Here is a 27157-nt window from a genome sequence, read left to right as displayed (position 1 = left end):
AAAAAAATAAATTCCTAAAATATGTTTTCTTCTTTGACTGATTTTGTTAACATCATTTAAGTATTCACAAAATTCACTTCTCAGTAAATGTTGTATCAATTTCATGTTAATGTTTGTTTTGCTAACAATTCTTCAAATGGTTCATACGCTTTTCAATTGAAATCTTATAAAATTTACTTTAAAGGTCTTTATGATTGAAATATTTTGTTATGTTGTTATTTTAATGAATTGATTTGAGAAAATTGATAAATTTCACGGGATTTCACGGAAATCTTCAAATTTCACGATTTTCACGCTGTCCGCGAAATTGTGAAAATTCACTAACCCTAGTGATGATTGTCCAGCCCGGGTTGCTTAGATATATATTTTAATTTCTGAAGCTGCTAAAATGAGTAATTTGACTACCCAAACCACTCTTTTTCCATGAAAACTAAGTAGCGGATGATCCGCGTAGTTGTAACCACCTGAACCGGCTCAACTCGTACCTACTGTAGGGTTGGTGGCGTGAATGTCAACCTCACGAACAAAGATAGCAATCACAGAATCCATTCGCGTTTCTGCCATCAATTAGCAATGCTCGTAGCACCAGGGAACGCACCCGTACCAACCAACTGATGATGTTCTTGCGCCGCGAACTGTTGCCAACTGGAAGACCGGCTGACGGTGGGAGCTCCCACGACCAGGAAAAAAGTGGCCTTTGGACGGACGTTCGCAGAAATTCCCACTCGCCAGAGGGGAACCGGTTTTTGGGATTGTCTCTCCACCACCACCACCTACTTTCGAAGAATTTGGTAAGAGAGAAGAGAAGAAGAAGGAGTCCAGAACGGTCAATCACTTTTGTGTCAAAAAAGCAAAATTGATGAAAATCGCAGTTTGTTCGTTCGTCAGCCGGGGGATGATGCTGGTGTTGGACCACTCGAAAAAAAACGGGAGACGACGACGACGATGATGATGGGATGCTGCTGGCTGGCAAGTTATCCCACATCCCAGATTTTTTTTTCGGTTCGTTCCTCTCTGCGGTGGAACGTAAACAAAAGAGTTCAATAAACGCGCCATCGGATGGACAGCGCAATTTTGCAAACAATTTTTCACCTTTCCGTTGAGTCTTGTCGTGTCTCTTGTCGACAATCTACATTTATCCGTTCGTTTGCATAGCACGGCATAGCATTGGAAAACGGGACATGACAATGCTCGCCTTATCGATTAAGAGGATAAGGGAAATTCTCCACGGTAATTCTCTAGATAGCTGAATATATTGATAAATTTAAAAGAAATAAACTGCATTGTCCACCTTTCTCACGTCATTCCACCACAGAGCATTGCATCAAACGACGTGATTTTTGGGAAGGCACCGTCGGACAACGGCAAAGGTTTTTTTTTTCTGTCGACTGTCTCCAAATTGAGTCAAGTACGTTTCCCGCGTGCATCGTCGTCCGTCGAGGCCATTGAACGGGGAACTTTAAGACGTACTCTTGGCCTCAGTCAGCCGGAGAAAGGGGGGGGGGGGAGCCCGAAACAACAGAAAAAAATTAACGACACAAAATATGGCCTGGGAAGTAGCTTGGGGCGCCGCCGACCAAACAAACACCATCATCATCGTCATTAAAATGATGATCATCAGTCACTGATTTCTGACTTCGATTCCACACCGGCTTGAGTGAGAAGGGGGGAAAGAAGAAAAAATGTACACACATTTGTAAACATGGGCAAGATTTAGGTCAGAATGGACAAATATGTGAACAAGGAATGAAATTTTGGGACTTGAAGAAAAAGTAGAATAAGAAGGGTGTTGTAATGTTTGGCACTTGTTCCAGAATGTTTTTCTTCGACATCGATAAAATGTGATAACTAATTCTTTTCTTTTTATTCTCTATTCACTTGCAGGTCCAGTGACCGTGCCGATGGTGTCACAGAACGGTACTCCTCCGATGGCGATGCCGGTGCAGGTTCCGCCGGGCCACGTCATGCAGCAGATCGTGGACGAAAACGGCACGCTGCGGCACGTCATCCTCTCCACCCAGCACCAGCAGCTCGGCCAGGGCGGTGTCCAGCATCATCTGCATGGACATTTTGTAAGTATTTTGCTAAAATTCTTAAGGGGAACGGGATGACATATCTAACAAAAATACAAAAATGACAAAAATGACAAAAATGTCAAAAATGTCAAAAATGTCAAAAATTACAAAAATTACGAAAATGACAAAAATGACAAAAATGACAAAAATGACAAAAATGACAAAAATGACAAAAATGACAAAAATGACAAAAATGACAAAAATGACAAAAATGACAAAAATGACAAAAATGACAAAAATGACAAAAATGACAAAAATGACAAAATGACAAAAATGACAAAAATGACAAAATGACAAAAATGACAAAAATGACAAAAATGACAAAAATGACAAAAATGACAAAAATGACAAAAATGACAAAAAGGACAAAAATGACAAAAATGACAAAAATGACAAAAATGACAAAAATTACAAAAATGACAAAAAATGACAAAAATACAAATATTCTATTTTCTTATGATTTTAAAACTTTAGTAAATTAATTCAAACTCAATTTGATCTAAAGCAAAATTCCAAGTGGAATCGATCTACTATACAACCATCAACCGAATAAAAACAATATTGCAAATCGCTTCGTTTCTAATGTGATGTAAATGAAACAAAACCAAATTATTCCTCCTCTTCAAAAAATAAACTTCAATCCACCAACCACAGAGTGCGAAGGTGTTCAAAAGCTTAAACACTCTGTGACGCTGCACTTTTCCTCCAAAAAAAGGGGGGATTTTTCGGCACTCTGGTGACGGATTTTAATTTCAAATTCAGGGTTTTTCTGCAGTGCGACTCAATTGTATTAGGTCTATTCCCGTACCTGCAGAATTGCAGAATTTCTGCAACTTCTGCAAAATTCTGCAACCAGCATAAGTCACTTTTTTGCAGTACGTTCCCGTACGCTCTCTTCATCTCTCTCTTTTGCAGAAGTTCTGCAAGGAGAGAAGCCGCAAAACTTTTGCCTGGGTAGCGCGTTCCAGTACTTTTTCTGCAATATTGTACACAGTTGAGTGGATTTACTCAAATTGGGTATTAAAGTTTTTTTTTTAATTATTTTAAAAAAAGGGATTGACAAAAATTATAATTGAAACCCAGTCACGAAAGAGCTGATTCTGCCAGAATCCTGCTAGAATGGTGGAACATTTCTGCTAGAATGCTGTAAGATTATGCAGCTTTGTGAGAACTCTGCTAGAATCCTGCTAGAACGCCGTGACAGGGAAGAAGTTTACCTCTAGAACGGGGACTTAGGTAGAAATTATTCATTAGAAACATTTCAAAACTTTTACATAAGGTAAAAAATAGAAATGAGAGTTGCAGGTACGTACCTGCGTTTAACAAATAAAATTCAAAAAATGACAAACAAAGGTTTAATATAGAAGGGATCATAAATACATGTTTTGAGAGCAGACTATTTGAAGGATTTTTTATTCAGGATAACATAAATAAATTATGGATGTCATATGGAAAAACAACGGTGACGCAGCAAAGTTGAAAAATATTAGAAAGTAAATGAATCACACACTCAAAAATATGGAACACATAAATTTAGAAACCCGGAAATTAAGAAAATCATAAATAAAAATATAAAAAAAAAAACATTTTTTTTAATTGAGAAGCTAAAAAAATTAAATCAGCTATTTGAGAAATTTAAAATGCAAATATTTATCTTAGAAAAAAATAAATCACATATTCAAAGCTTAAAAAAATTAAGTAATTCAAAATGTAAATAATTAAAAAAAGCTTAATTTCAAAAAATCGAAATAAGGTTGAAATATAAAAGTTCAGACTTGAGGTATTTTGAATTCGAAATAAAAAAATCTAAATTTTGAATATTTAATAGAACATCAAAAATTCTAATTCTACAGTTAAAAATTAAAAAAAAATAATTTGAAAAAAAAGTAAAATTTAAAAAATTTGTAAATAAAAAAATCAAAAACTGAATTATAAAAAATAGATAGTTTGTACTCTATTACCCGAAGACCGGGAAGACCTCTGCGAAATTTCTAATCTCTAAATCCTCTAAATATGCATTTCAAACCTAAAATATGACTCCAAAATAAGTGTATTTCTATTTAGGAATTTAGGAATGTAGGGATTTAGAAATTTAAGAATTTAAGTATACCGTATAATGTTTAATAAAATTTATAGGTATCAATTTTTAATAGTATAAAATATGATGTGTAAACAACGTAACTTATGTTTCAGCAAAAAAAAATATGGTCATCAATCATATAATCAATTATATTTATTATTTGTTTGGTACAGTCTAATACCTTTTTTTATGATTCCTTCATTAAAAGTTCAACAAAATACATTTAATATTTTGGTTCATATAAGAATACAAATTGGTAGCACCGCCACAGGTACAATTTATAATTTGTCAATTACATTTACCTATTATTTTAACACACATATATAGTCTGTTCAAAAGCAATTTAAGATCAAAAATCAATTCTTAAACAAATATTTTTTTGAAATTTATTCAACTCCAAAGAAATGTGTCTTATAAAAGTTTTTAAAAACAATTGTTTTTATGATACAAATTGTTTGTTGGGTTATTAGCCGTGCTGTAATACTAGATTTACTTATAAACTTTATTAACTCTAAAAATAATAAATTCGCTATATCATTACATTACTGAACTAAGCCTGAAATCGTTAACATAAAATATAGTTCTCAATAAAACCAGACATTAAAAAAATACCCCAAAATCCATCAATTCCAAATATACAAACGTCCTTTCAAAAATACTGCTTGAATTCAGTAATAATAAAACATCAAATTTATTACACCTACATAATAATAAAATGCTTTATTTAACCCAACTTGCAAATTTTATGTAAGCGTGTACTCACACCAACTTGCAGTTACTTTTCAACACGAAAGAGAAGAGAGAGCCTGCAGAAAAGTACGGGAACGGTTTTGCTGCAACTTTTGTCTCTCTCATTGCAGAAGTTCTGCCTGAAAGAAAAGTTACTTTTATTGCAGAAAAGTACGGGAACGCTCTGCTGCCGATTTCGTGCAGAATTGCAGAATTCTGCAGTACGGGAATAGACCTATTATTCGCGACTCCAAAATGAAACCGGTTTTGCGTTCGTCAGAAAGAGAGAGAAACAGAGAAAATGGGCATCAAACAATACCGCGCCAAACGCCGAAATGAGATGAAAACAAAAAAAAAACACGAAAAATGACTAGTGGTAATTTGTTTTGTTGCGAAGCTTGCCAAGCAAACGGAACGGGCGTAAAAAAAACAGCCGGATGTTTTGGGGCGGTTGCGGAACTTTTTGCATTGTGACAATTAAAGAGCGACGACTCATTCACAAAAAAAAACCGACAACAACTTTCGGCAGTGGCGTCCTTGAGGGTAAAATTTTATGCAGTCACCATCAAAACTAAAAGGGCGCCCACAAAATCAAACCTTTCCTGTAATAATAGCCTCAAATTACACACACGTGTGTGTGGATCAGTGTAGATCATTGTAGGCCATGTAATTGTTGTGTTCAGTGTTCAGCTTCGGTGCTATTTTCACTTCTTTGCGAGACAAATTTTTGTCGCCGTCAGGTGAACAATTTTCGTGTTCCGCACTGTGAAGCAGCACACACTACTCAGAGGGAACCTTGAACTCTCTTCGGGGTTGTTGTTTTGTAAAAGACTTAGGCACTTGTTATCTGATAATTTAAGTTAATATAAAATGTTTAATACCTGCTTTTTTTCATGATTTTGTTTTCGCCATTTAAGTAAACCTCGATTTAGAGAAAAATATCGCTATTCACTTATTTTTACTGTTTGTGCATTATCAATTTTGTGAGATTTAATCTTAAATTTAAAGTGATTTTTTTGATTGTTTTTTTTTTGTTTATCAAGATACTTTGGATAACCAAGCCAAGAAAAAGCGACTCAAAACCTGATAAAATATAAACTAACCTTTCGGAAGTTGCGTGTTTTGGCGTCATAATTTAAAAAATGGCAGCAAACATAAAATAAGTAAAACTACCATAACACAAAAAATGGGGTTTCTTCCAAAAGCAATTATCTTAAATCTCGGTAAACGATGCATTTACATCATTTTTAGAATCAAGACTAACATTTCAAAAGGGCGTAATATTGAATGTTTGGCCCTTTTAAAATGTTAGTCTTGATTTAAAAAAAAATCAAAATATTTTTTTCGAAAGGATCGAAAAATTTCACAAATGTTTCATGTTTTAACATTAAAAATCGGACCATTAGTTACTGAGATATCGATATTACAAAATGGTGGGTTGAGACTTAGAAAACTTCAATTTTCCGGTTTATTTTTCTTTATGCCGCTGTATCTCAGCAACCAGAAGTCCAATCTTCAATGTCTCTTAGACAATTTCATAGTAATTTTTCAGAACTTTTCAAAAACAGCTGCCAAAATTGTATGGAGACTTGTATGGGTGAACCAATGACACAAAATAGCTTCTTTGGTCATAGGGAAGGCCCCCACAAAGTTTAGGCCAAATCAAAAAATACAAAAAATAAAAATGGTCGAAATCGGCCGATTTTGTAGAGAATTGCTCATTTTTTTTATTTTGCTGAAACATTGCTTACCGTCATTAGGGGAGACATGGGGTCTGGGGGGTGAGATTGGCCCATACAAAAATGCTGAAATTTTTATGACCAAATCTCACCCCTCAGACCCAATGTCACCCCTGATGACAGTACTTGTTTCCTATGCCCAAAGAAGCCTTTTTTTGTCATCCACACAAGTTTGAGCGGTGGTCATACAAAAATGATATGTAAAAAAAATCTGTATCTCGAGAACAAAATTTCTGATAGTTTTGATGTCTTCGGTAAAGCTTTAGGTATTCACTTTTTTGCATTGCATTGCAATTTAAATTGCAAAAAATGCAATTTATGAACATTTTCTTTAACAATAATGTCTTAATCAAAAAGTTATACTTTTCAGGTATAAATTGATAAAATCCGTCCATCCATTAAATACTTTCTTTTCCTGTCATTCTCGAACGACGAAACGGCCTACTTTTCTTTTCCAAAAAATACTAAATCGAAAAGTAATACACAGAAAAAAAAAAGTTGAATTTCGGAATGTAAAAATTTTGGTAGTTTGAATATTTTTGAGTAATATTACATAAAAATGTGAACCTGATATTCATCAAAAACTGATGAAAATTCATCATTTTCTGGGGTAAAATTAATCTTTTTTTTTTACACAAAATCTGTCACCATTTCCTGATGAATTTTACCATTATAGTTTTTCTGTGTACTTTTCGGCACTTGTTTCGAATTATACTTTTCAATATTTTTTTCATTTGAAAGGTGAACTAACTAAACACATTTGACTTAAAATTCCATTCAAAGGATGTTTTTCGGAATTTCAAAAAAAATGTTGTATGCAACCCGTTAAAAAACATATTTTGTTCAGCACTCGTCGTATTTATTTAACCCTCTACAACTTAACCCCGCCTTTAGACGGGCTTCGATCTGAAAAATCGCCAAAAATCAATTTTTCAACCAATTTTTAATCTTTAAAATGCATTGGAAAGAAGAACTCTTGAAATTTTAGAAAATTTTAGGGTTGGAAGTTTTACTTGTTTTATTTGACTTTGCCATTGTTTTTAAAAATGTCATTTTTTAGGGGTCAACTTTGGCTGTGTTTTTTACTATTATTTCCTATATTTTAAGTAAAAATAAGTATGCAGTAATTTTTGTAGTGTCCCAGCCTATGCCTCTACGCATTTGTTTACAATATAAATGATAATGGTGTCATTCTATAGCAGAAAAAGTGAAAAACAAGTAAAAAATTGAAAAAGTGACTATAAAAACATGAAAAAATTACACAGAAAAAAAAATGATGGTAATATTCATCAGGAAATGGTGACAGATTTTGTGGCAAAATAAATGATTAATTTTACCCCAGAAAATGATGAATTTTCATCAGTTTTTGATGAATATTCATCAGGTTCACATTTTTACACATTTTTTATGTAATATTACACAAATTTTCAACATTCCAAAATTCAACTTTTTTTTTCTGTGTAGATAGGCAAAATGTAACGATAGGAGGTGTTAGAATAGGCCAAATACTACCAAAAACAAACATAAACTAAACAAGATAAATGAAAATTAAAATATTAAAAATAAAACAAGAACAACATAAAACAAGAGAAGTGAAGTTTTTCGTAGAACAAAAGTTGCTCAAAATGACCTCCTGAACACGGGAAAAATAAAAATCTTCGAAAAAAAAATTTGGGCAGTAGAGGGTTAACTCGGTGATACTGCCCCTGATCGCATAAATGTCCCATATGCATTTTCATCGATTTCGAGTTATTGATGCAGTTTGGTTCAAAATCGTGTGCTCTTTCGAAAGAGCCTATAACATCCAGTACTTTGTTCTAGAAATCAGGAGGAAATCCAGTTTTTTCGTGAAAACTTAACACGTAGCCTTATGTATGGGACAAACTTCAAATGCGTTTTTCTCAGCTTGCTGTTTTTGCATATGGGACATTTATGCGAACATGGGCAGTGAACCTCGTGTGAAAAATCTTATTTTTGCAAATTGTTGCATAAGCTTCTATTTTTAATGATATTTTTTTGCAATTTGAATTTTGGTATTAAAAAGTGATACAAAAAAAGGTATTTTTTAAATTGTATCCATTTTTCACGAGTTCTCCTATAAATTTGTCAAAGACACGAACTCGATCAGAAATTTAGTTCTCGAGATACAGATTGAATTTTGAACTTTCACATATAATTTTTGTATAACAAACCCCCTATTTAATGAAATTTTGTTTCACTTTCGAGAAAAACGAACATTAGTGTCAGAGGTCACAGTGGCTCTTACGGCTTTTTGAAAACTCACCCGAGATTTTTTTTTGACGTATGGATGACAAAAATGTACTCAAAGTCATCGTTTATCAAAATGACCGAGAATTGCTCCCTAATGATTTTTCGATTTCCAATGTTCGATGAACTTTTTTATTGAGAGATTTTGTTTTTTTTATTTGGAGATTTTGTGAAAACAATATTCATCTGGAAAAAAACAAAAGCAAAATATTCTCCGTACATGTTTCAAGTGAAATTTCTGTAATTTACAGAAAATTATTAATTTTATTTAACAAGAATCATTTTGCACAATCTTCCTTCAGAATTATGAAAGGAATCAAGTCACTCCAAATATTTTGAAAATTGATACTTTTAGATCAGGCCTGAAATTTTGTCAAATAAATTAAAACACAACAAATCCGTCTTTTAACAATTTAATTTTATCTGAGTTTTAAACTCGAAAAAGTTAAAAATATTTGCTGAACTTATTTTAAGGATGACAAATTACCATGTTGTGTTTAACTGTTTACATGAGTCTATTTTTTTTTTGGTGAAAAAAATGTCTCCCACAACATTCAAATACCAGTAGGTTCATAATTGCAAACATTTTCGTGAGAGCAAGCAAGCAAGCGAATTTATTGCAATCCCACTGCCCACTGCCTGGCCAGGCCCGAAGCCAGTAATCATAATCTGATCACACACATCCGGAAGTGGAGCTTCCTGAACAGCGAGTCGTGTCAAATTGGCCAGCTTTGGTCAACCTAATACTTTGCGCGCCAAATCGCGATCGCGAATGATATTAATAAAGGTGTATTCACACACAGTGCCATAATAAAAAAAAAGTTATAATTATTCGTGCAACAACGGCAAAGCCAATTACCGTCCGTTCGTTCGGTGGTGGTGGCTCAGCTGCAGCTTAACTGGTTGTGGGAAAAACCACTAAAACCAGCAGCGCTGCACGACGACCAACGGCGACGATTGCTGACAAGACAATCTTCTTCGTGGCCCATCACTGGTTGACCTTCCAAGAAGGTTTTTTTTTGCGGTGGATCATAAAATCATGAATGACGGATCCTCTTTTTTACGTCATCAATTTGCGAAAATTTTTGTGGGATTTTTGGGCTTTCAAATGCATGGTGTCGAATGTAAATTGGATAGAGTAACCAGTTGCTTATGTTATAAACAAGACCTAAATGGCAAAGATCAGTGGATAATGGATACTCCGAATAATCTAGTTTATTTAAAACGTTTAATCAATTTCTGTTGCGACTGCGACCGCCGCTGCATCTTATCCCACGCACCTTGACGACGATGATTGTTATGACTCTCGAGCACGTCGTCTCGTCTGGGACCATCAGCATCATCAACACCCAGAAGCACCCGATTTCCCAGAAGAAAATCCGCCCTAAAAATAGCACGCACTTGTATAATAATCAGTGCTGCTGTATTTTTTGAGATTATTATTATCGTATTAATTAAACAACACTGAGCTTCCTTTCGCGTTCGGGTTGATGAATCTGGCGACGTGTTACAGAGTTGCCGTGGTAGCAGCGCACCACTCTTCCATCCTCCCTTCCGGTCTCGGAAGATCCCAAACACAAACACGACTTTGCCAGAAAGAGAGAGAGAGAATCGGTAATGCACGAGTAGCAATGAAAACCCGGGCGAAAACAGCTTTGCAAATAAACATTGGCTACGTGGTTGCTTGGATGGTTGTATTTGCAATGATATGACTATTTGTGTGAGTTTTGTGTGGAGGCACTTGTTGATAAGGAGAAGCTTTCCTGGAACGGAGGCCGGTCGGTAGACGTGTCAGTTCTAACGAGTCCGTTGGCCACGACGTGTTATCTCTCGCTCACTTGCAAGAAAAGCAAAAGTTTTCCCTTTTATCCCTCGTTTACTAATTACTGAAATAACATCACCGTCCACGTCGTCCGTGTTATGGAACGACGCCCCAGTGATGACCCGCCGAGGGTGAGGGTGTTGTTTAAGGTATCGAATCTATTGTGGCCACGAACACCTGATGAGTTGGCACCAGCAGTACTGACTCTCTTCTTTCCTTCTCTCCTCCTCTCTTTGACAGATTAATGGTACTACACCGCAGTACTTTAACCCGCTGGCCGCTGGCTACCAGGCGGGACCGGGACCCGGGGGACCCCACATCTACCAGTCGCCCCTAATTACGGGCGGTGGACAGGCTGCGGCGGCGGCGGCGGCTGCCGGAGGTGGGGCTGGAACCCACACCATCCACACGGCGGCCGGGGCCCAGCAGTCCAACGTGACCCACTCGCCGTCACCGCCCCACTCCAACAACAACCAGTACCACAAGGACGAACGAACCCAGCGGCAGCACACCAAACTGCTGCGAAAGCTCGAGCAGAAGCACCGCGAAGTACTGAGTGAGTATTGTCTCGTCAACTGTGGGCTTGGTACTGTGAGACTAACTCGATTCTCTTGATTTACAGATGCCGCCCTTACGACGCAGCTGCCGCCCTCGCCGCGAAAGCACACCGAGGTCAACGGGAACGCACGTAAGCATCAGCAGAACCAGCAGCAGCAGCAACACCTTCAACTGCATCAACAGCATCCGCTGCAGCACTTGCATCCGGGACTGCTTCAACAGCATCCGCACCTCCATCCGCAGCAGCAGAACCCGAACCAGAACCATCAGCAGCAGCAGCAGCCACATCACCGTAACGGAACGTCCTCGCAGGACACGTCCGAGGACGGTGAAGAGTCTTCCAGCATGCCGGACGAAGAGGACGACAACACGCAGAGCATCGTGGAACACCTGAGCTCGGTGCCGTCGCCGCAGGTCAACGAAATTACGTCCCGATCGGCGTTGTTCCAGTGGGCGGCGCCAAGTCCGTTGCCCCCGCACGAGTCGCTCCCGTTCAACGTGCACGATCTGCACTACGAGCTGCTGCTGAGCGATCCGGGCAAGGAGAACAAGTACAAGAGCATCTTCAAGGGCAGCTCTCTCAGCTGCATGGTGCAGGATCTGCGACCGGGCCAGGAGTACACCGTCCGGCTGCAGGTCTACCTCGAGCAGCTGCACGGCTCACCGACGGAAGCGTCCACGTTCAACACGCCGCCGTGCGAACCCGACACGCCCAAAACGCCCACGTTGATTGCCCGAACGAAGAACTCGCTGCAGCTACGTTGGAACGCCGCCGTCGACAACGGGTCGCACATTACCAACTACATCCTGGAGTACGACAACGGCAAGTACAACGGAATGATCCACCTGATCAACGCCCAGAACTGCGACTTTGTCGAGGTGTGCAAAACCAAGGGCAAACAGTTCACCGTGAACAAGCTGCACCCGTCAATGTGCTACATCTTCCGGCTGTCGGCGGTCAACGAGTACGGTCGCAGTGGCTACTCGGACTTGGTCAAATTCAACACTGCCGGCAATCCGCCACCACAACCGGCACCGCCAACGTTGCAGCACGCGACGGCCGCCTCGCTCAAACTGGCCTGGCAGCGACGATCGCCGAGCGAAGGCTTCACGCTGCAAATGAACGACCTGGACCTGGGCTACGGGTACAAAAACATCTACACCGGGATGGACACCGTGTACGAGTGTGTAGGTTTAAGACGAGCAACGACATTCCAATTTAGGGTAAAGGCCGAAAACGAAAACGGCCAGAGTCCGTTCAGCAAGGAGGTAGTGTTCAAGACTCTGCCGGCGTGCCCTGGCCGGCCAACGAAACCTCAGGTGAAGGGAAAGATTCACGCAACAGCATTTAAGGTCAAGTGGGACCAACCGATGGACACGGGCGGTGCCGACATCCAGCTCTACCATCTGGAAATCAGCTCCGGTGCAATGTACGAACGGATATACAGCGGCAAAGAGTCGGAAACGATGATCGAACGGCTAAGTCCGGGAACGGCTTACCAAATCCGCGTACTCTGCGAAGGCCCCGGAGGAATCAGCACCTTCTCGGAACCATCCACGGTAACGACGGAACCGGTCGCCCCACGGCCACCCCAACGACCGTACTGCAGTGGCGCACCAACGCCGTACGCCGCCTGTCTCATGTGGGACAAACCGGACTACAACGGCGGAGCGCCAATCCTCGAGTACGAAATGGAAGTCGAGTTGACGAACAAAACACGCCAATCGTGCTACCGCGGCAAGGACCTCTTCTGCGTCGTGAAAGACCTCCGACCGGGTGAGATGTACACGGTCCAGGTTCGTGCGTACAACCGCATCGGAGCCGGCGAGTGGTCCGAAGAGTACAGTTTCCACGCGGGAGCAGCACCGCCAAACGCTCCCAAAGAGCTGACCATCACGCTGAAATCGCCAACCCATCTAACTGTGATCTGGGACGAACCGCACTGCAACGGAGCGCCAATCAGCGAGTACATCCTCCAGTCGAGTACCGCACCGGACGCCGAAGCGGAACAGTCGCTCTTCCAAACCGTCTATCACGGCCAGCAGCGAACGGCTGAGCTGAAAAATCTCGCACCATTCACCAACTACCACTTCCGGGTTTGCGCGGTCAACAGTGCCGGCAGTTCCCGCTACTCGACCACATTCTCGCAAAAAACGCCCGCGGCACCGCCCAACGTGCCCGTCCTCGGGCAGCACAAAATCACGGCCAAAAGTATACTTATCTGCTGGGAGACCCCGCAATCGAACGGATCCCAAATCACCCACTACAACATTGAGTGCGGCGATCGGGTCATCACAAGCGATGCCGCTTCAACCTTGTGCCGAAGCACGCGAACCCGCACAAGCGGCGATCACTCCAAGCGGTCGGCACGACGCGACGAAGAGGACGACGAAGCAGTCTCCGATGCCGACGAGGACGACTCGGACCCCGAAGAGGAGGAAGAAGTCGAGGACGATGCGTCGGAAGCGGCCAGCATTGCCAGTGCCACGCTCGCCGAAAAAGCAAACCGCAACGAACTGCTCATCGAAGACCTCCACCCGGAGAGCGTATACAAGCTGCGGATACAAGCCGTCAACGAGATCGGCACCGGACCCTTCTCCGGATACATCAAATTCACCACAGCACCACTGCCACCGAAACCACCAAAGCTGGAATGCATCCAGCATGGCTTCTCGCACCTGAAGCTGCGCTGGGGCGAAGGCAAGAACCTCGTAGATCTGGCCCGGTACTACGTCGAGCTGGAAAACGCCCGCACCGGCGAGTACCAGAACGTGTACACGGGAACGCGAAGCACCTGCAAGGTGATGAAACTGCACGAACTCACCCCGTACACGTTCCGGATAGCGGTCAAGACCAAGCACGCCGGCATGGGCGATTACTCGGAGGATTTCGTGTTTGTGACGAGTGCGGCCACGCCCAACACGATCAAAGCGCCACGCGTTTACATCGAACCACTGAACAGCGGAGGAAGTGGCAACAACTCGCCCGCCCATCCACCCTCGTCGGTCAACGGAAGCGTCAGCAATCTGAACACCATTGTCCAGGGAAGCACCCATCTGACGACGGGTCAGACGACGGCTGCGGGAGGAGGAGGAGGAGGAGCAGGAGTGCTGACGATCGAGTGGCAGACGAGCCGAAACAATCCGTTTGCCGATGCGATCGAGTACGTGCTGCAGATCGCCAAGAGCAAGGACCAGGACTTTCAAGAGGTGAGTGGCGCGGGGTTTTTTGAGTTTGTAACGCTGATTACAGTCTTCACAAAGTTAAAATTAAAAAAAATATTGAAACTTCCTTTGAAAAATTTAAAATTTAAAAAAAGTTCTTCGAAAATGTGTAAGTCAAAAAAAAATCAATTTAAAAAAAATAATTCTAATATTTGAGATGTTTTCTCTGAGTGAGCTGATGATGAAGTACCTACGTGAGTACCTACCTACAACGGATAAGTCTAGTTTTAGCTTTTTTGTTTTTAAACTTTTCCTGAGCATGTTTTGTTATTTTAAAAATATCTTCTCTTTCTCTTGTAAATCCTTTGAAAAATATGAAAATGTTAATTAATTTGTTTAATTAATTGATTTGAACTAACGAAATTACAGAATGAAATAAATTAATTGAATTGAAAATTTAATATGTTCATAAAAACTTTTGATAATCGAATCAGTATAAAAAAAAGTTGTCTTTTTTTTTGTCGAGCAAACATAATTTAGAATATTTAAATTCAAGATGGCGGCCAAAATGGCGATGATGAAATATTTAAAAATGCATTTTTTTTGTATTCAAAAGTCAACCAACTATTCAAACTTAACTAAAAAGAAAATAAACAAGAAAATGAAAAAACAAACTTTGGATAATCGAGTCTGGACTGTATTATAAAAATAAATTTTAAAAGGTTCCAAATTGTTCTAGATTTACAAATTCCTTGTTCATTTTTTTAAATTTTCAAATAAATAAATAAAAAAGCATTCTAAAAAACATAAAATTAAGTTCCAAATACTTGTAGAAAGGAAATCAAAAAGAAATCTTTTTTTATTTTCAAAATTCAGAAATTCAAAAATCTAAAATTCAAACAAAAATGCATTGAAACAACATGATGTTCAAACACGACTACTCCTAATTCAAATGTTACCCGGGCAGACGGTAATAACGAAATTCATTTCAATAACAAATACTGTTAAAATAATAGAAAATGTTATGGAGTCATCTTGAAAAAATAATCAATTTTTGCATAAGAGTTTAATAACAGTTTATGTTATCAAAACAAAATTTGCTATTGGTCTAATATTGGTTTAAAGCCAAAACAACTTTGGAATAACATTTTTTGTTATGGAAAAATAACTCCAACTGTTATTGGGATGATCGGATTAGTTGTTAAAATAACAAAAAGGAATAACAAAGATTTGTTCGAAGAATAACTAAAAAATGTTATTAGTATTTTATTACAATAATAATCCAGTAACAAAAAAAAAATATAACGGCGAATAACAAAACTTGTTATATATAACCTAAAATGTTATTGGCCTAGTTTCAAATATCAAAAAAAGTTATTCCCACGTTATTTCCGTCTGCTCGGGTACGTAAAAGGTCAAACTGATAAAAAATAGAAATATCGTACATTTAATTTCAGGAACAACAAAAAATAAGAGAATAAAAAAAATCGTGAAATAAAAAGAAATAGAGGATTGGAAATTTCAAAATTTGGAAGTTGCCATTAAAAAATAAAAGCTTTAAAGATGTTTTAATTTTTTTTTGTGTTGATCTGATCTACTGATCACCGATCGAAATGTTTGGATCGTCGATTTATATATTTAGATCTGTGCTCTGCGTAATATTTTGATCGCATGCAATAATCTTATCTCTTTCCGTCCTACAGGTTTACCGCGGTCCGGAGACGCGTTACACCATCCACAACCTGAGCTACGGCGTCGGTTACCTGTTCAAGGTGTGCCCGATCCGCATCCGGTCCAACGGGGAGGAAATCTACGGCGTATTTTCGCCCTCGCTGCACCACCAGCTGACACCGCACCGGGTTTCGTCCGCAATGCACGGTAGCCACTCGCGCTTCAACGGGTCCGGTCACGATGATGTTGACGGTGGCAGCGGAACGGCTGGCGCCCACCAGACGCGGACGCTGTACGCCGGCAACGTGGTCAACAGCCGACACGAACTGATTCTGCGCAATCCGGCCGTTGGTGCTGGCCACCAACAGCATCAGCATCAGAACCAGCATCAGCACCACAGTTCAGCATCGGCACAAAGTCTGCTGGCGCTGCCCAGGGGTGGAAATCTGGTCCAGACCGTGTCGGAACTGTTGGAGGCGGACTCGAGCAAGGCGGTCGTGTGCGTTCTGCTGTTTATCGTGCTGTCGGTGATTGTGGCCGCGTTTCTCAAGTGAGCAAGCGTTGAGTCGTCGTCGTCGTCGTTGTTGTGTTGTATTTTGTCGTTTTGGTTGTATGAACAAAAGAAATAGTGAATGGGAAAACAAAGAAGAGGGAGGGAGAGAGCATTACACATACCGAGAAAAAAAAAATAACAAAAATATATTCGTATAATCAAAATGCAGCATCGCCGCTCTTATCGTTCTCGTTTAGCTTATCTCATCAGCGACGCAGCAGCAGCTCTCTTTTGAATGCTCTTTCGATGAGACTTGGAGTAAGTAAGAGAGGGAAAATTGATGGCTGGATTGGGTTGAGAGGGAAGTCGTGGTGTTTTTATTTGTCGTGTATTTTATACGCTTGTTACTAGCAAACTATGCTCAAATTAACCAGCTACTCAAAGCTACTTGTCGTGGAAGCCGTTGGTATAATTTTATTTAAAAATATTTTCAGGGTGGCCACTTTCAACCTAGAATTCATATAAATTCAGACGTATTTTTACATGAAATTTTGCATTTTTTTTCAATTATTTTAAATGAATTAGACTTTTACTTTGTAATTTTTTAGCAAATTTTGTTTCTCTAAGAACTGAATAGGAAACTTAAAGTAAATTTTCAAAACAATCTTGTGCAATTTATTTTCTAATTTTTCATACATCTTTTTTAAATGGCCATCCTTTCAGACAAACTTATTTTTTTTTTCGAAAACAACAATATTTTAATCGATTAATATTAATATTGCTGTGACAGTTGCTGTTGCTTCCGTCAATAAAATACACAAAGTAAACCCCAATAAAAGAGCCAACAATTAACCAACTTGCTGTTAGCTTCATTGAGAAAAAGCGAAATTAGCTGAAAAGATCAGAGAGATAGAGCTGGGTAACAAAAAATATTCTATGTTAAATTTGCTATATTGTTTATCTCACAAAGATCACACACTCACTCATACATACACACACAAACAAATTCAAACGTTTATTCTGATTATGGTGAACAAGTGGAAACGTTTTTAAAAAAATGCCCGCGCAAAACAGTGTCCTTATCATACGCTTACACAAAGTTTAAAAAAGTGTTTAATAAGAGATTTGAAGAAATTTGTTGTCGTCCACTCCTTCTTTAAAAAAAAGCATTGTTTTCGGCGTGCGCGCTTTGTTGTGTTGCAAGCGATAAGGTCAAATCTGCTACTGAAAAAAAAACTGACGAAAGAAAAAGAAAAACAAGTAATAGCCAATAAAACAAGGAAAACTATAGTATTATTAATCGTAGAAGAAAGAAACTTACAAAAACACACTCACAGAAAACACAAACAACAAACAGAATTGAGCTGAAAAGGTTAAAACGCTGCAGAAAAGTAGACAACACGCCACACTCACACACACCACCATAATAAAACCATTTCTCTCTTATAAAAAGCCCTTCGTCGAGGGGCAAACATGATGCATTCCATAGAAGCTCTTTTTTTACTTTGTAATCCTTTTTATTATTTAAATTATTACAGGCAATATACTTAGAAAAAAAAAACAAGGAATCAAAATAATTAAAACACCATTAATGTGTAAAAAAAATCGCTACCAAGATGAATTTTAATATTAGGATATTATGAAAAACAAACAAAAAAAAACAGGAAAAAAACAATTATGACACAAATCCACACACTAGAAACAGGACACGCAGATCTGCACCTAAACAAAAATCCACATTTAATTTATCACACCAGCTTGCAGTTATGATTTAACGCAGTTGGCCATGGAGCATTCAAACAAGAACGTTGACCTACTTAGTCGGAGACATTTCCATGGCCTACCACCACAAACACCAACCGAAACATTTATTAGTTTGAAAACCACGGTGAAAAATGTGCAATTTTTAATACCTTTTTTCGTTTTTGTTTTTTTTTCTGCTAGGCATTTCTCCCAATTATTTAGTTTAATTCTATTTAAATTACAATTTATTTTATTTTTTTCACCATAGTTGCAATTATGCAAACAAAACAAACACACGCAGAAACCCCGTAGTTAGAAAATTAACCAATAAACATTTACACTAGAAAGAAAGAGCGAGCGAGAGAGGGTAGCAAAAAAAAAGGAAAGAGCATTTTTTCTTAACTCTATTTTTTTATTTGTTATTTAGTTTTATTCTATTACCCTCGAAAACGTATTTGCAATAGGCGAGTCAAATTTCCCCCAACTTTATTTGTGTATTATTTTATTGGTAAACTTTTGCAATAACAAGAAGAAGATAAAAAAACAAGAGAAAGCATATTTACAACCTTATTTATCACACAAACAGACAAACGAATGATTTGTAAGCACCCTTCAGTTCACCCATTTCCGCGTTCAAAACGTTCAACACACACAGGCAAGAAAGAAAGAGAGAGTGCAGAGAAGCAAACGAACAAGAGTTATACGAAATGAGAGAGGGAGAGCAGAACAATGCAGGAAGCAGGGAGACAAAAAAACTTTTAGGGAAAATTGTACTATATTTAAAGAAACAGAGCATTTTCGGTTGTTGAAAATTTTGTTTTATGATTGGGAGAGAGAGAAATTAAACGATTGTGCTGGAGCAAACGGACAAAAAGGCTTTAACTACTGATTTTAGGAATATCTAAAGTAAAGAGAAAACAAAATGTGCATATAAAAAAAGTATCTTAACCGTACACACCCACTCAGACACTCACAAGAACAGACAAAACATACGTCAGAACGTGAAGGACGAGAGCAAACAAAACAACAAACACAAAGTAAACATACGCAAAGCAAACCACAAAATATGCTGCAAATCGAAACAAAACTGTACTACATGTATAACTACAAATATACAGAGAGAAGAAAAAAACGCAAAAAAAAAACAATTGTATATTTCATTACTGTTCAAGCTGCTTGAATTTTGTTGAAACACAGAAAAAAAATCAACGTGATTGTCGTCATCGTCGTCGTCGTGTAAATATATATGCAAAAGAGAAGACGGAAGAAGCTCTGTGAATTGTTTCGCTTCACCAACACAAACCACAAACAAACACGTATGTATTCTAGTGGAACAAAACAAAACAAACAAAAAAAAAAACAATGAGAAACGGAAACGAAATGAGAAGGAAATCAAAATGGGAGAGAGCAAGGATGAACGCGCGTGACTAGGACAAAACTAATAAATAAATAATGGTAAACCTAGGTTTCTTGTATTAATTCTATGCATAAACTGATAAACAATACACACCCACAAAACAAACAACCTACTCTATTGAATGATGATGATGATGAGGAAAACGGGAGAAGACGAAGAAGATGATGAATAACAATTGATTGATGATAAAACGTAAACAAAAATATTGATAAAGCAAATTATATATATACATATTATTGATGCTAATGGGGGTAAAGTAATTGTATAAATTTTACTAAAAACTAAATCTATTCGTTGACATTGATGAAACGTGAGAATATGATACATATTTTTTGCAAGAAAAAAACCTTTTTTATCTCATTTTTTGATTACAATTATTATAATTTGTTTACTAGACATGTTATTTTTATAAAATCCTATTTTACACAAAACACTTTTCTTCTCGACAACCTGCAACTACAAAACAAAAAAGAAGAAAGAAACGAAACGAAACCTATAGAGAACAAAGCAACAAAGTAGGATAGAAGCAAAGTTGGGTTGGACGCACGCAGAAGAAAAGTTGATACGCGAAACGCAAACAAAGTGCAGTTGTGGGAAACGGAATGAGAAACATTGGTATAATATGGAGAAGAAAAAGAAAACATACAACTGATGGAATCATGTAAAACAAAACAAAAATATTATTGCAAGTGCAACCGCACATACACACACATCCATATGAACAATTGAAAAAAAAAAACGTGGAAAATAAATTAAAAAATATATATGTTAAAAAGTGGACATTAAGTATATAAACAACAAAAATATCTTAATATATATGAACAATATTTAATTTAACAGAAATATATTTTATGTAAAAAATAGCCGTTTGTGGTGCAATATCGGTGGAACAAAAAGAAACTCCTTTTGCAGCTTCACTTGCTTTCAGTTTTGTTTACAATGCGTACCCACAAATTTCCTTCTTTGCTTACCTTTAGAAATGGACGTTTTCTGGAATGACCACTTTTCGGAAAAATACATCCTTTGACGTATGCACCCATTGACCTCAGCACCCAGCACCATCACAAAACGTCAAACCAAGAAAATAAATGCTGCCGAATCTTTCCCGAAAGATATCCGGAAAATGGAAAAAGATCCGACAGCATGTTTGCACTGATTTGACGTTTGCTGTGGGCGTTGAATGATTGCTTATGTCAAAGTTTCCTTTCACCGTCCCTTGCTTTCTCTTCAACCTTTGTTTACAATGCGTACCCACGAATTTCCTTCTTTGTCCACTCAAACTTTGAGAATGGACCAACTTACCGTTGCACTAATCATCGATGACAAAAAAAAAAGTTTTTTTTTTCACTTTCGAAACACAAACAACGAAGACAGAAGTTTTAGGGAAGTTTGAAGTTTTGGAAGGAAAAATTGTGTCTTGGCCTACTCGGCCTACTGCCATCGATGAGCTGTCAGATTGTTGTTTTTGTTTTACACGCTAAATCTTCTTTCCATATCCAAACATTTAAATAACCCAAATTCAAACACGCTTTTTATCGCAGCGCGAATCAACGGGGAGTTTAAAACAATCTCTTCTTTTCTATATTGCCATCTATTGGAAATCTATTTGCGAATCATCACACTTTACCAATCACGCGCAAACTGCACTTTTCGGACACGTTAAAAATAGTGCAAGTGCAGTGTGACATCGCCGCCGTCGTTTAGTGCACAGCCAGGCTTCCACTCTCGATCGACTAGTGATCGTTCGTACTTACGAAATCAGTTTTCTTTCATTTTTTAAGGGAAAAGTGAGTTTTATAAAAATTTATAATAACTTTAAAAATTGTTTAACGTTAACACAAAAAAGTTTGATGGAATTAGGCTTGATTTTGAATTTGACGATCGTGACTTTTTGCTTGATTGCATAACCGTTAAGCGTTAATCTGTGTGCTTTGTTTCAGCAGCTCGACGAACCATGGGCGGAGGACACCATCCGGAACCGAAGGTCTACATCTCGGACAAGATCCCCGACTCGCTGCGCAAGAGCATGCAGACCTTCCAGGTGGGGAATTGATTTCAATTTCGATGCTGTAATTTTAGGTATTTTTAGGCCAAAAACGAGATTCCGGTGTTTCTGAAGGGCGGACCGGCCGACAAGGCGCTCTTCCTGACCACGGTGGCGCTGTGCGGAATCGGCATTCTCGGCGTGCTGCGATTCGTCTGGAGCGCTGGCTTTGCCTCCAAGAAGAAGTAAGAAGTGTTGGTGATGGTGGTGATATTCTCTCTTGTCCAATGAAAGATTCTGAATAGATCATGTATGTATAAAAACAGAAGTTTATTTGAATTTGATCACAATCCTTTTTTCGTACGAACGAACAAATGGTTTCTAAAGAAAGACGGAAACGAACCGATAACTCACAATAAAAGAAATAAAATTTTAAATCCGCAATAAGGTCTCAACCAACCAATCGAAAAATTCACCTTAAATTCTAAGCATTCGTTGGTCTTTTCTGGAATCAATTTTGCAATTTGGTCTAAAGAACCAACAATCTAAAAAGCATTCTAACCCTAAAATCGGTTCCCCAAACGGCCACCAAAGAACTCACCTCTCTAAATCGCTATATGACTATAACTGTTTATTGCTCAACGTTGCTCGAGTGGAGCTTCTCGATGGAAAACGACAGCTGCTCCAGCTTGGCGACCAGCTTTTGCATGTTGGTCTGCGATTGCGTCTCATTGTGGGCCGCGTTGCTGGCGAAAAAGGAAGGCTCGTTGCCGAGGTCAAAGTGCAACTTCGCTAGCGACTCCTGCTGCTCGCGGATGCTCGTCATTTGCTCCATCGTGCAGCCGGAACCTGTTGGTGTCGTCGCCCACGAAGAAACGGGGGTTGTCAATTGATTAATTTAGTCATTAAAAGTAGGGTGGCCACTAAAATGCCCTTTTTTGAATTCACGAATAACGTGGAGAATTTCCCTCATCCCCTGAAAGAAGTGGAGCATAACAATACATCTGGTTTATGTGGAATTTGTTATAGCTTCGTAATTAAAATTTTGAAAAAAGTTTGAAAACTGTAAGTTTTATTTGTTTACAAATACTTTTGCGCAACATTTGAAATTGGCCAGAATAAATTATCTTAGTCCTTTCAAAGTTTAATCTTGGTTCTAAAATTTCGAGATTATTGTAATAGAAAAGAAGTTTTATTTTTGATGAATTGCAAATCAAACCAATAGTTTTCAGGATATCGCGATATGAAAAATGAGGGCGAAGTTGATGAAACTGAGAAAAAGTCATTTTTCACGCAATTTAAGCTTTAAATGGCTTTATCTCAGCAATCAGCAGTCCGAACAACAAAGTGAAAAAAGGAATTATAGGAAATTTTCTCAGCTTTCCGAAATATGAAAACGGTGCAAAAAAATGTGTGAAGTCTTTTTCAATTGCAAATTTAGTTTTAAATTTAAACATGATTTTTGAAAATTTTAAATTAAATAAATTCATAACTTTGGAACCAGAATTTGTTCCAGCAAGCGTGACATTGCATGTTAAAAGTATAGGAAAAGCGTAACAATTTCGAAGTCTAGTCAAATGAAAACAATTTAAAATACATTTTCCTGCATAAAAAATCATATTTAGCATGTGTGGTCTCCACTAAAAATATCTGGATTTCGGATGAAATTCCAACAACCTGTTTTTTCGCGAAAAATACAATTTTCTTCGAAACTTAGATGTTTAGAAAACTTTATTACTAAAAAAATCAAAAGCTCAAAACCCAAGAGACTCAAAAGCTGAAAAAAAATAAAAATCTAGTAATTCGAATTTTGTTTGGTAAAAAATTTTGGAGTTTTTTTTTTAAAAGGTCCAATAAAGCAAAGGAGCGGCCGTGGCTGACTGGTTACGGTGTTCGCTTTGTAAGCGAATGGTTCTGGGTTCGATTCCCATCTGCTCCCAACGAGAAAAGTTAAGAACACATAAATTTGAAATGATGAATATGAACGAAAAATCAAAGTCGCTCGAGGCGGGGTTCGATCCTCCGTCTTTTGGATTGGTAAGCAAAAATGCTAACCACTAGGCCAGGACGACTTTGTGAGCTTGGACTGGAACTAGGAATACTGTTACAGAGAGCGAGTTGTGGCGCTATAACCACGGCAAATAGTGTCCAGGGCATTCGTGGAAATACAATGTCCCATCCCAGAGGGTCCCGGAGTACCAAACCTTCTTAGCATGGTGCTCCCAACGAATACAACCAAAAATCTCGGAGCGTATGGTGGTGTGTCCCCACGCTTCTTCCTCCCCTGTCGATTCAGAATTGTGTTGTTGTTCGAACACTCAGTGCTCAAACTCAACCCAATTACGAGTCATCTCTGCGATACGGCTTTACGCAGTAGGCCTGGCCGCTTTAACGCTTGTGATGTTTCAATGCATTTTCGATGCAATGGCGCACTACAAATGTTAATAAATGACAAGAAGAGTGCTAGGCGTCATCTAACCTAAGGCACTCTCCAGGATCCCTTCGAAAGATTGGCTGCGCTAGGGTCTGATTAGATTAGATTAGATTAGATAAAAGGTCCAATAAAGCAAATTTTCAGTTTTAGCTTTTTGGGTGTTTTTTAATACCCCTGACTCAATGCGGTTTCAAAAACACCCAAAAAGCAAAAACTGGAATTTTGGTTTATTGGACCTTAAAAAAAAAACTTAAGATTTAGATTTTTCAATGTTTAATGTTTCAATCCTTGAATTTTTAATATTGTTCTTATTTAAAAGATATTTTAATTTTTAAATTTTAGATTTATTTTTATTTTGAATATTTCAACTCTTTCTAGAAGAAAAAAAATTAAAAAAAAAATTCTGTGTATAAATTTCTGAATACAGTCCAGACTCGATTATCCGAAGGTCTCGGGAGAATTACACCTCGGATAATCAAAACTTCGGATAATCGTTTCACGAAGAATATTGTTTTCATAGCCTTATCTTATTTTTGAATGTCGAGCTTATTTTTTTTGATTGTCGAGCTTAAGCCTCTAAACTACGCTTAAGCTATTAAAAAAAATCCAAGATGGCGGCCAATATAGCGGTGACGAAACATTGAAAAACGCATTTTATCAACTATTCAAATTTGACTGAAATAGGGTCGCAGAACTCGAACTTGATTAAACATCAACATCAAACAAGAAAAAGAAGAAAAGCGATTTTTTTTGTTCGTGGTTCGACTATCCGAAGTCTCATACAAACCTTATGATAGTCAAAATTTCGGATAATCGAGTCTGGACTGTACGTTTGGATTTTAAATTTTTTAAATTCAGATTTTTGTTTCAGTTTTGTATTCCTGAATTTGGAATTTTAAAATATATATTTTTAATACTGAGGTTACAAAAAATCACATAACTAAGGAGTATTTTTCGAGTCGAATTTTAAGTTGGAGACTCAAATCTTGAAAAAAAAAATACGATTATCTGAAATGAAATTTTGGCGAGGACTTCGGATAATCACACTTTATTTAAGTTTTCAAATCCCTAGATTGTTAAATGGTTACTGTCTGAATTTTTAAGTTTTAATATATTTTTCAATATTTAATTTTAAATAATACGTTTTTGAATTTTTAGCTGATTTTTTACTATTTTTTTAAATTTTTGAATCTTTTATTTAAATATAAGACTTCTGAGTTAAAACCAATCTTCCCCGATTTTTGCTAGGCATACAGGATAAAAAGGAAGAAAAAAAAAAGAAGAAAATGTCTTCTTCAAGCCTTCGGATAATCGAGTCTGGAATGTAATAGGTTAATAAAAAATATGAATCCGTTATAAAAAAAAAACTTGGTCTTCTCATCAAAAAAGAAAATTTGAAAATTCCCTTATTTTCCTAATCTTTTTAACGATTTTCCCACTTGAGTGGCCACCCTGCCTAGAAATGGAAACACTTCTTACCAAACGCCTTCAGCTTCCCAGAGTGGAAGTCATCCAGCAGGCCCAGCAGGGCCCGCTCCATGTGCCGCACGTCCGGAACCTCTGAGATGAAAGAGTGGTGCTTTAGCGGGCGTGACGTAAAACTGTGACTTTTGTTCAAACTAATCGAACTACTGTTGGCCGTGGCCGCGGTCGAGTGCTGCCGGCTTCCACCACCACCGCCACCCCCGACGCTACTGTTGGCCAGCGAGTGCTCGGCGGAAGCACGCAGAAGGGAAGCTCCCCGATACCGGGAGTGACTAGCCGAGGGGATGCTACCACTTCCGGCGTCACCGCCGCCGCCACCACCACCGCCAGAACTGACCGCACTGGACGGGGTGAGGTCTAACGGTGGACAAACCAAAAAACGAGGGGAAGGACGCAACGGAACATAAACGGTGCACGAGCGCGGTACAAACGCAAGGAACATAAAAGAAACGAAAAAAAGAGAAATACCAACCAAATCAAAATCAAGCTTACGTAAACAAAACTAGCATCTACAGCGACGTCCGGACGGGACTGGACCCTGGTAACCTACCTCGCTGGGGAACCTTCTTCGGTTTGGCTTTCTGTTCCTGATTCCGTCGCTCGTTGACGTAATTCAGCTTGGCCGACGGTGCCCCTTCGCTGGGCTTCCCCAGGCTGGCAGTGTGGCCACTGCGGCTGGTTTCCCCGCTGGAGAAAATCTAAAAAAATGTCCAATTCTCAAATTAATCCGAAACATCCCAAAAGAAACCACTCAAACCCCCTTACCTTGCTGCTCAGGACAGGCGAAATCGGTGTTTGAATAGATTTAGCTGGCCCGCTGGAACTCAAGTTCGTAATGGTCTGGTCGTCCTCCTCGTCGTTGGAGACCAGCTTTTGCCGCTCGACTGCTGCGTCATCGCATTCCATCGTGGTCCGTGGTGGACGTTCCGCCTTTGTTGTTGTGCTTTGGGGTGGGGATTCGTGTCCAGAGCGAAAGTGGTGTGTGGCCTTCGCACTTGGTTATCAAACCCGTGACGATCGAAGGCCCGAGCACTGGCACGAGCTGGTCACACCACGAAGAGCACGGTGCACTTTTATCAAAGTTTATTTCACGCAGGAAAAAAGAGAAGAGCGATGATTCGCTTCAACGATTTTGATTTTCTTTATTTACTTTTTGATCGATAGCAAAAGCAAAAGGCAGCTGCTGTCAGTCTCGGGGGATGTCAACAGTGAGCGCTGTGTGGTGTAAAATGAGTGCCTACCGCGCGGGATTTGGACAAAAAGGTCGAAATTTGGTATACCTATAACATTTCTTAAACATGTTTTTTTTTCATTTTAACGTGAAGACTTCCATCATTGTCATGATTTTTCGTTCAAAGATATAAATTTTGCGTCGCTTTCAATATTTTGACAAAATTCCTTCAACAAGTTGTTTAGAATAGTGTCCTACACATGCTGATTTCTTTTGGAAACGATTATCCCATTCCTTGTAATGTTATGAAAATCGTCATTAAT

The 27157-nt window shown here is 38.7% G+C and overlaps 3 protein-coding genes across 4 annotated transcripts in view; 2 read left to right on the top strand and 1 right to left on the bottom strand.

Annotated features, from left to right (window-relative positions):
• The window catches only part of LOC6047491 (fibronectin type-III domain-containing protein 3a), a 74572-nt gene extending 54675 nt beyond the window's left edge, over positions 1 to 19897 (top strand). Inside the window, exons 3-6 of the mRNA XM_038253736.1 lie at positions 1885 to 2072; positions 10954 to 11269; positions 11336 to 14481; positions 16140 to 19897. Coding sequence (XP_038109664.1) covers positions 1885 to 2072; positions 10954 to 11269; positions 11336 to 14481; positions 16140 to 16661 — 4172 coding nt within the window. The 3' untranslated portion in view covers positions 16662 to 19897. The remainder of the gene's footprint in view (positions 1 to 1884; positions 2073 to 10953; positions 11270 to 11335; positions 14482 to 16139) is intronic.
• Positions 19898 to 21427: 1530 nt separating this feature from the next.
• LOC6047486 (cytochrome c oxidase subunit 7A1, mitochondrial) lies at positions 21428 to 22067 on the top strand. Of its 2 annotated transcripts, none has more exons than XM_038256229.1 (3): positions 21428 to 21547; positions 21701 to 21801; positions 21850 to 22067. In XM_038256229.1, exons 2-3 carry the CDS (start codon positions 21715 to 21717, stop codon positions 21991 to 21993), a joined length of 231 nt encoding a protein of 76 aa, XP_038112157.1. In that variant the 5' UTR covers positions 21428 to 21547; positions 21701 to 21714; the 3' UTR covers positions 21994 to 22067. The 2 variants fall into 2 exon arrangements, with proteins under 2 accessions (XP_038112157.1, XP_001864536.1); XM_001864501.2 differs by having other exon boundaries at positions 21429 to 21547; positions 21704 to 21801.
• Positions 22051 to 26854, bottom strand: LOC6047481 (dachshund homolog 1). Its single transcript, XM_038256227.1, has 4 exons — positions 26429 to 26854; positions 26214 to 26361; positions 25658 to 26020; positions 22051 to 22593 (listed from the first exon to the last, which is right to left on the bottom strand). The coding sequence occupies exons 1-4, from the start codon at positions 26567 to 26569 to the stop codon at positions 22376 to 22378; spliced, it is 870 nt and encodes a 289-aa protein (XP_038112155.1). The 5' UTR covers positions 26570 to 26854; the 3' UTR covers positions 22051 to 22375.
• Positions 26855 to 27157: the final 303 nt, after the last annotated feature.

The sequence above is a fragment of the Culex quinquefasciatus genome, chromosome 2, assembly GCF_015732765.1.
Source record: "Culex quinquefasciatus strain JHB chromosome 2, VPISU_Cqui_1.0_pri_paternal, whole genome shotgun sequence".
NCBI lineage: Eukaryota > Metazoa > Arthropoda > Insecta > Diptera > Culicidae > Culex > Culex quinquefasciatus.
Note: the sequence above shows the minus strand (reverse complement) of the source record. Positions and strands in the feature narration are given on the sequence as shown.

Excerpts from the sequence above, each read along its gene's own strand:
- LOC6047486 (XM_038256229.1), top strand. The coding sequence starts at position 21,715 with ATGGGCGGAGGACACCATCCGGAACCGAAGGTCTACATCTCGGACAAG. Across the intron at positions 21,802-21,849 it reads AGAGCATGCAGACCTTCCAG|GCCAAAAACGAGATTCCGGT; the intron begins GTGGGGAATTGA and ends AGGTATTTTTAG.
- LOC6047481 (XM_038256227.1), bottom strand. The coding sequence starts at position 26,569 with ATGGAATGCGATGACGCAGCAGTCGAGCGGCAAAAGCTGGTCTCCAAC. Across the intron at positions 26,021-26,213 it reads GAAGAAGGTTCCCCAGCGAG|ACCTCACCCCGTCCAGTGCG; the intron begins GTAGGTTACCAG and ends GTCCACCGTTAG. Across the intron at positions 22,594-25,657 it reads TGGGAAGCTGAAGGCGTTTG|GTTCCGGCTGCACGATGGAG; the intron begins GTAAGAAGTGTT and ends CGACACCAACAG.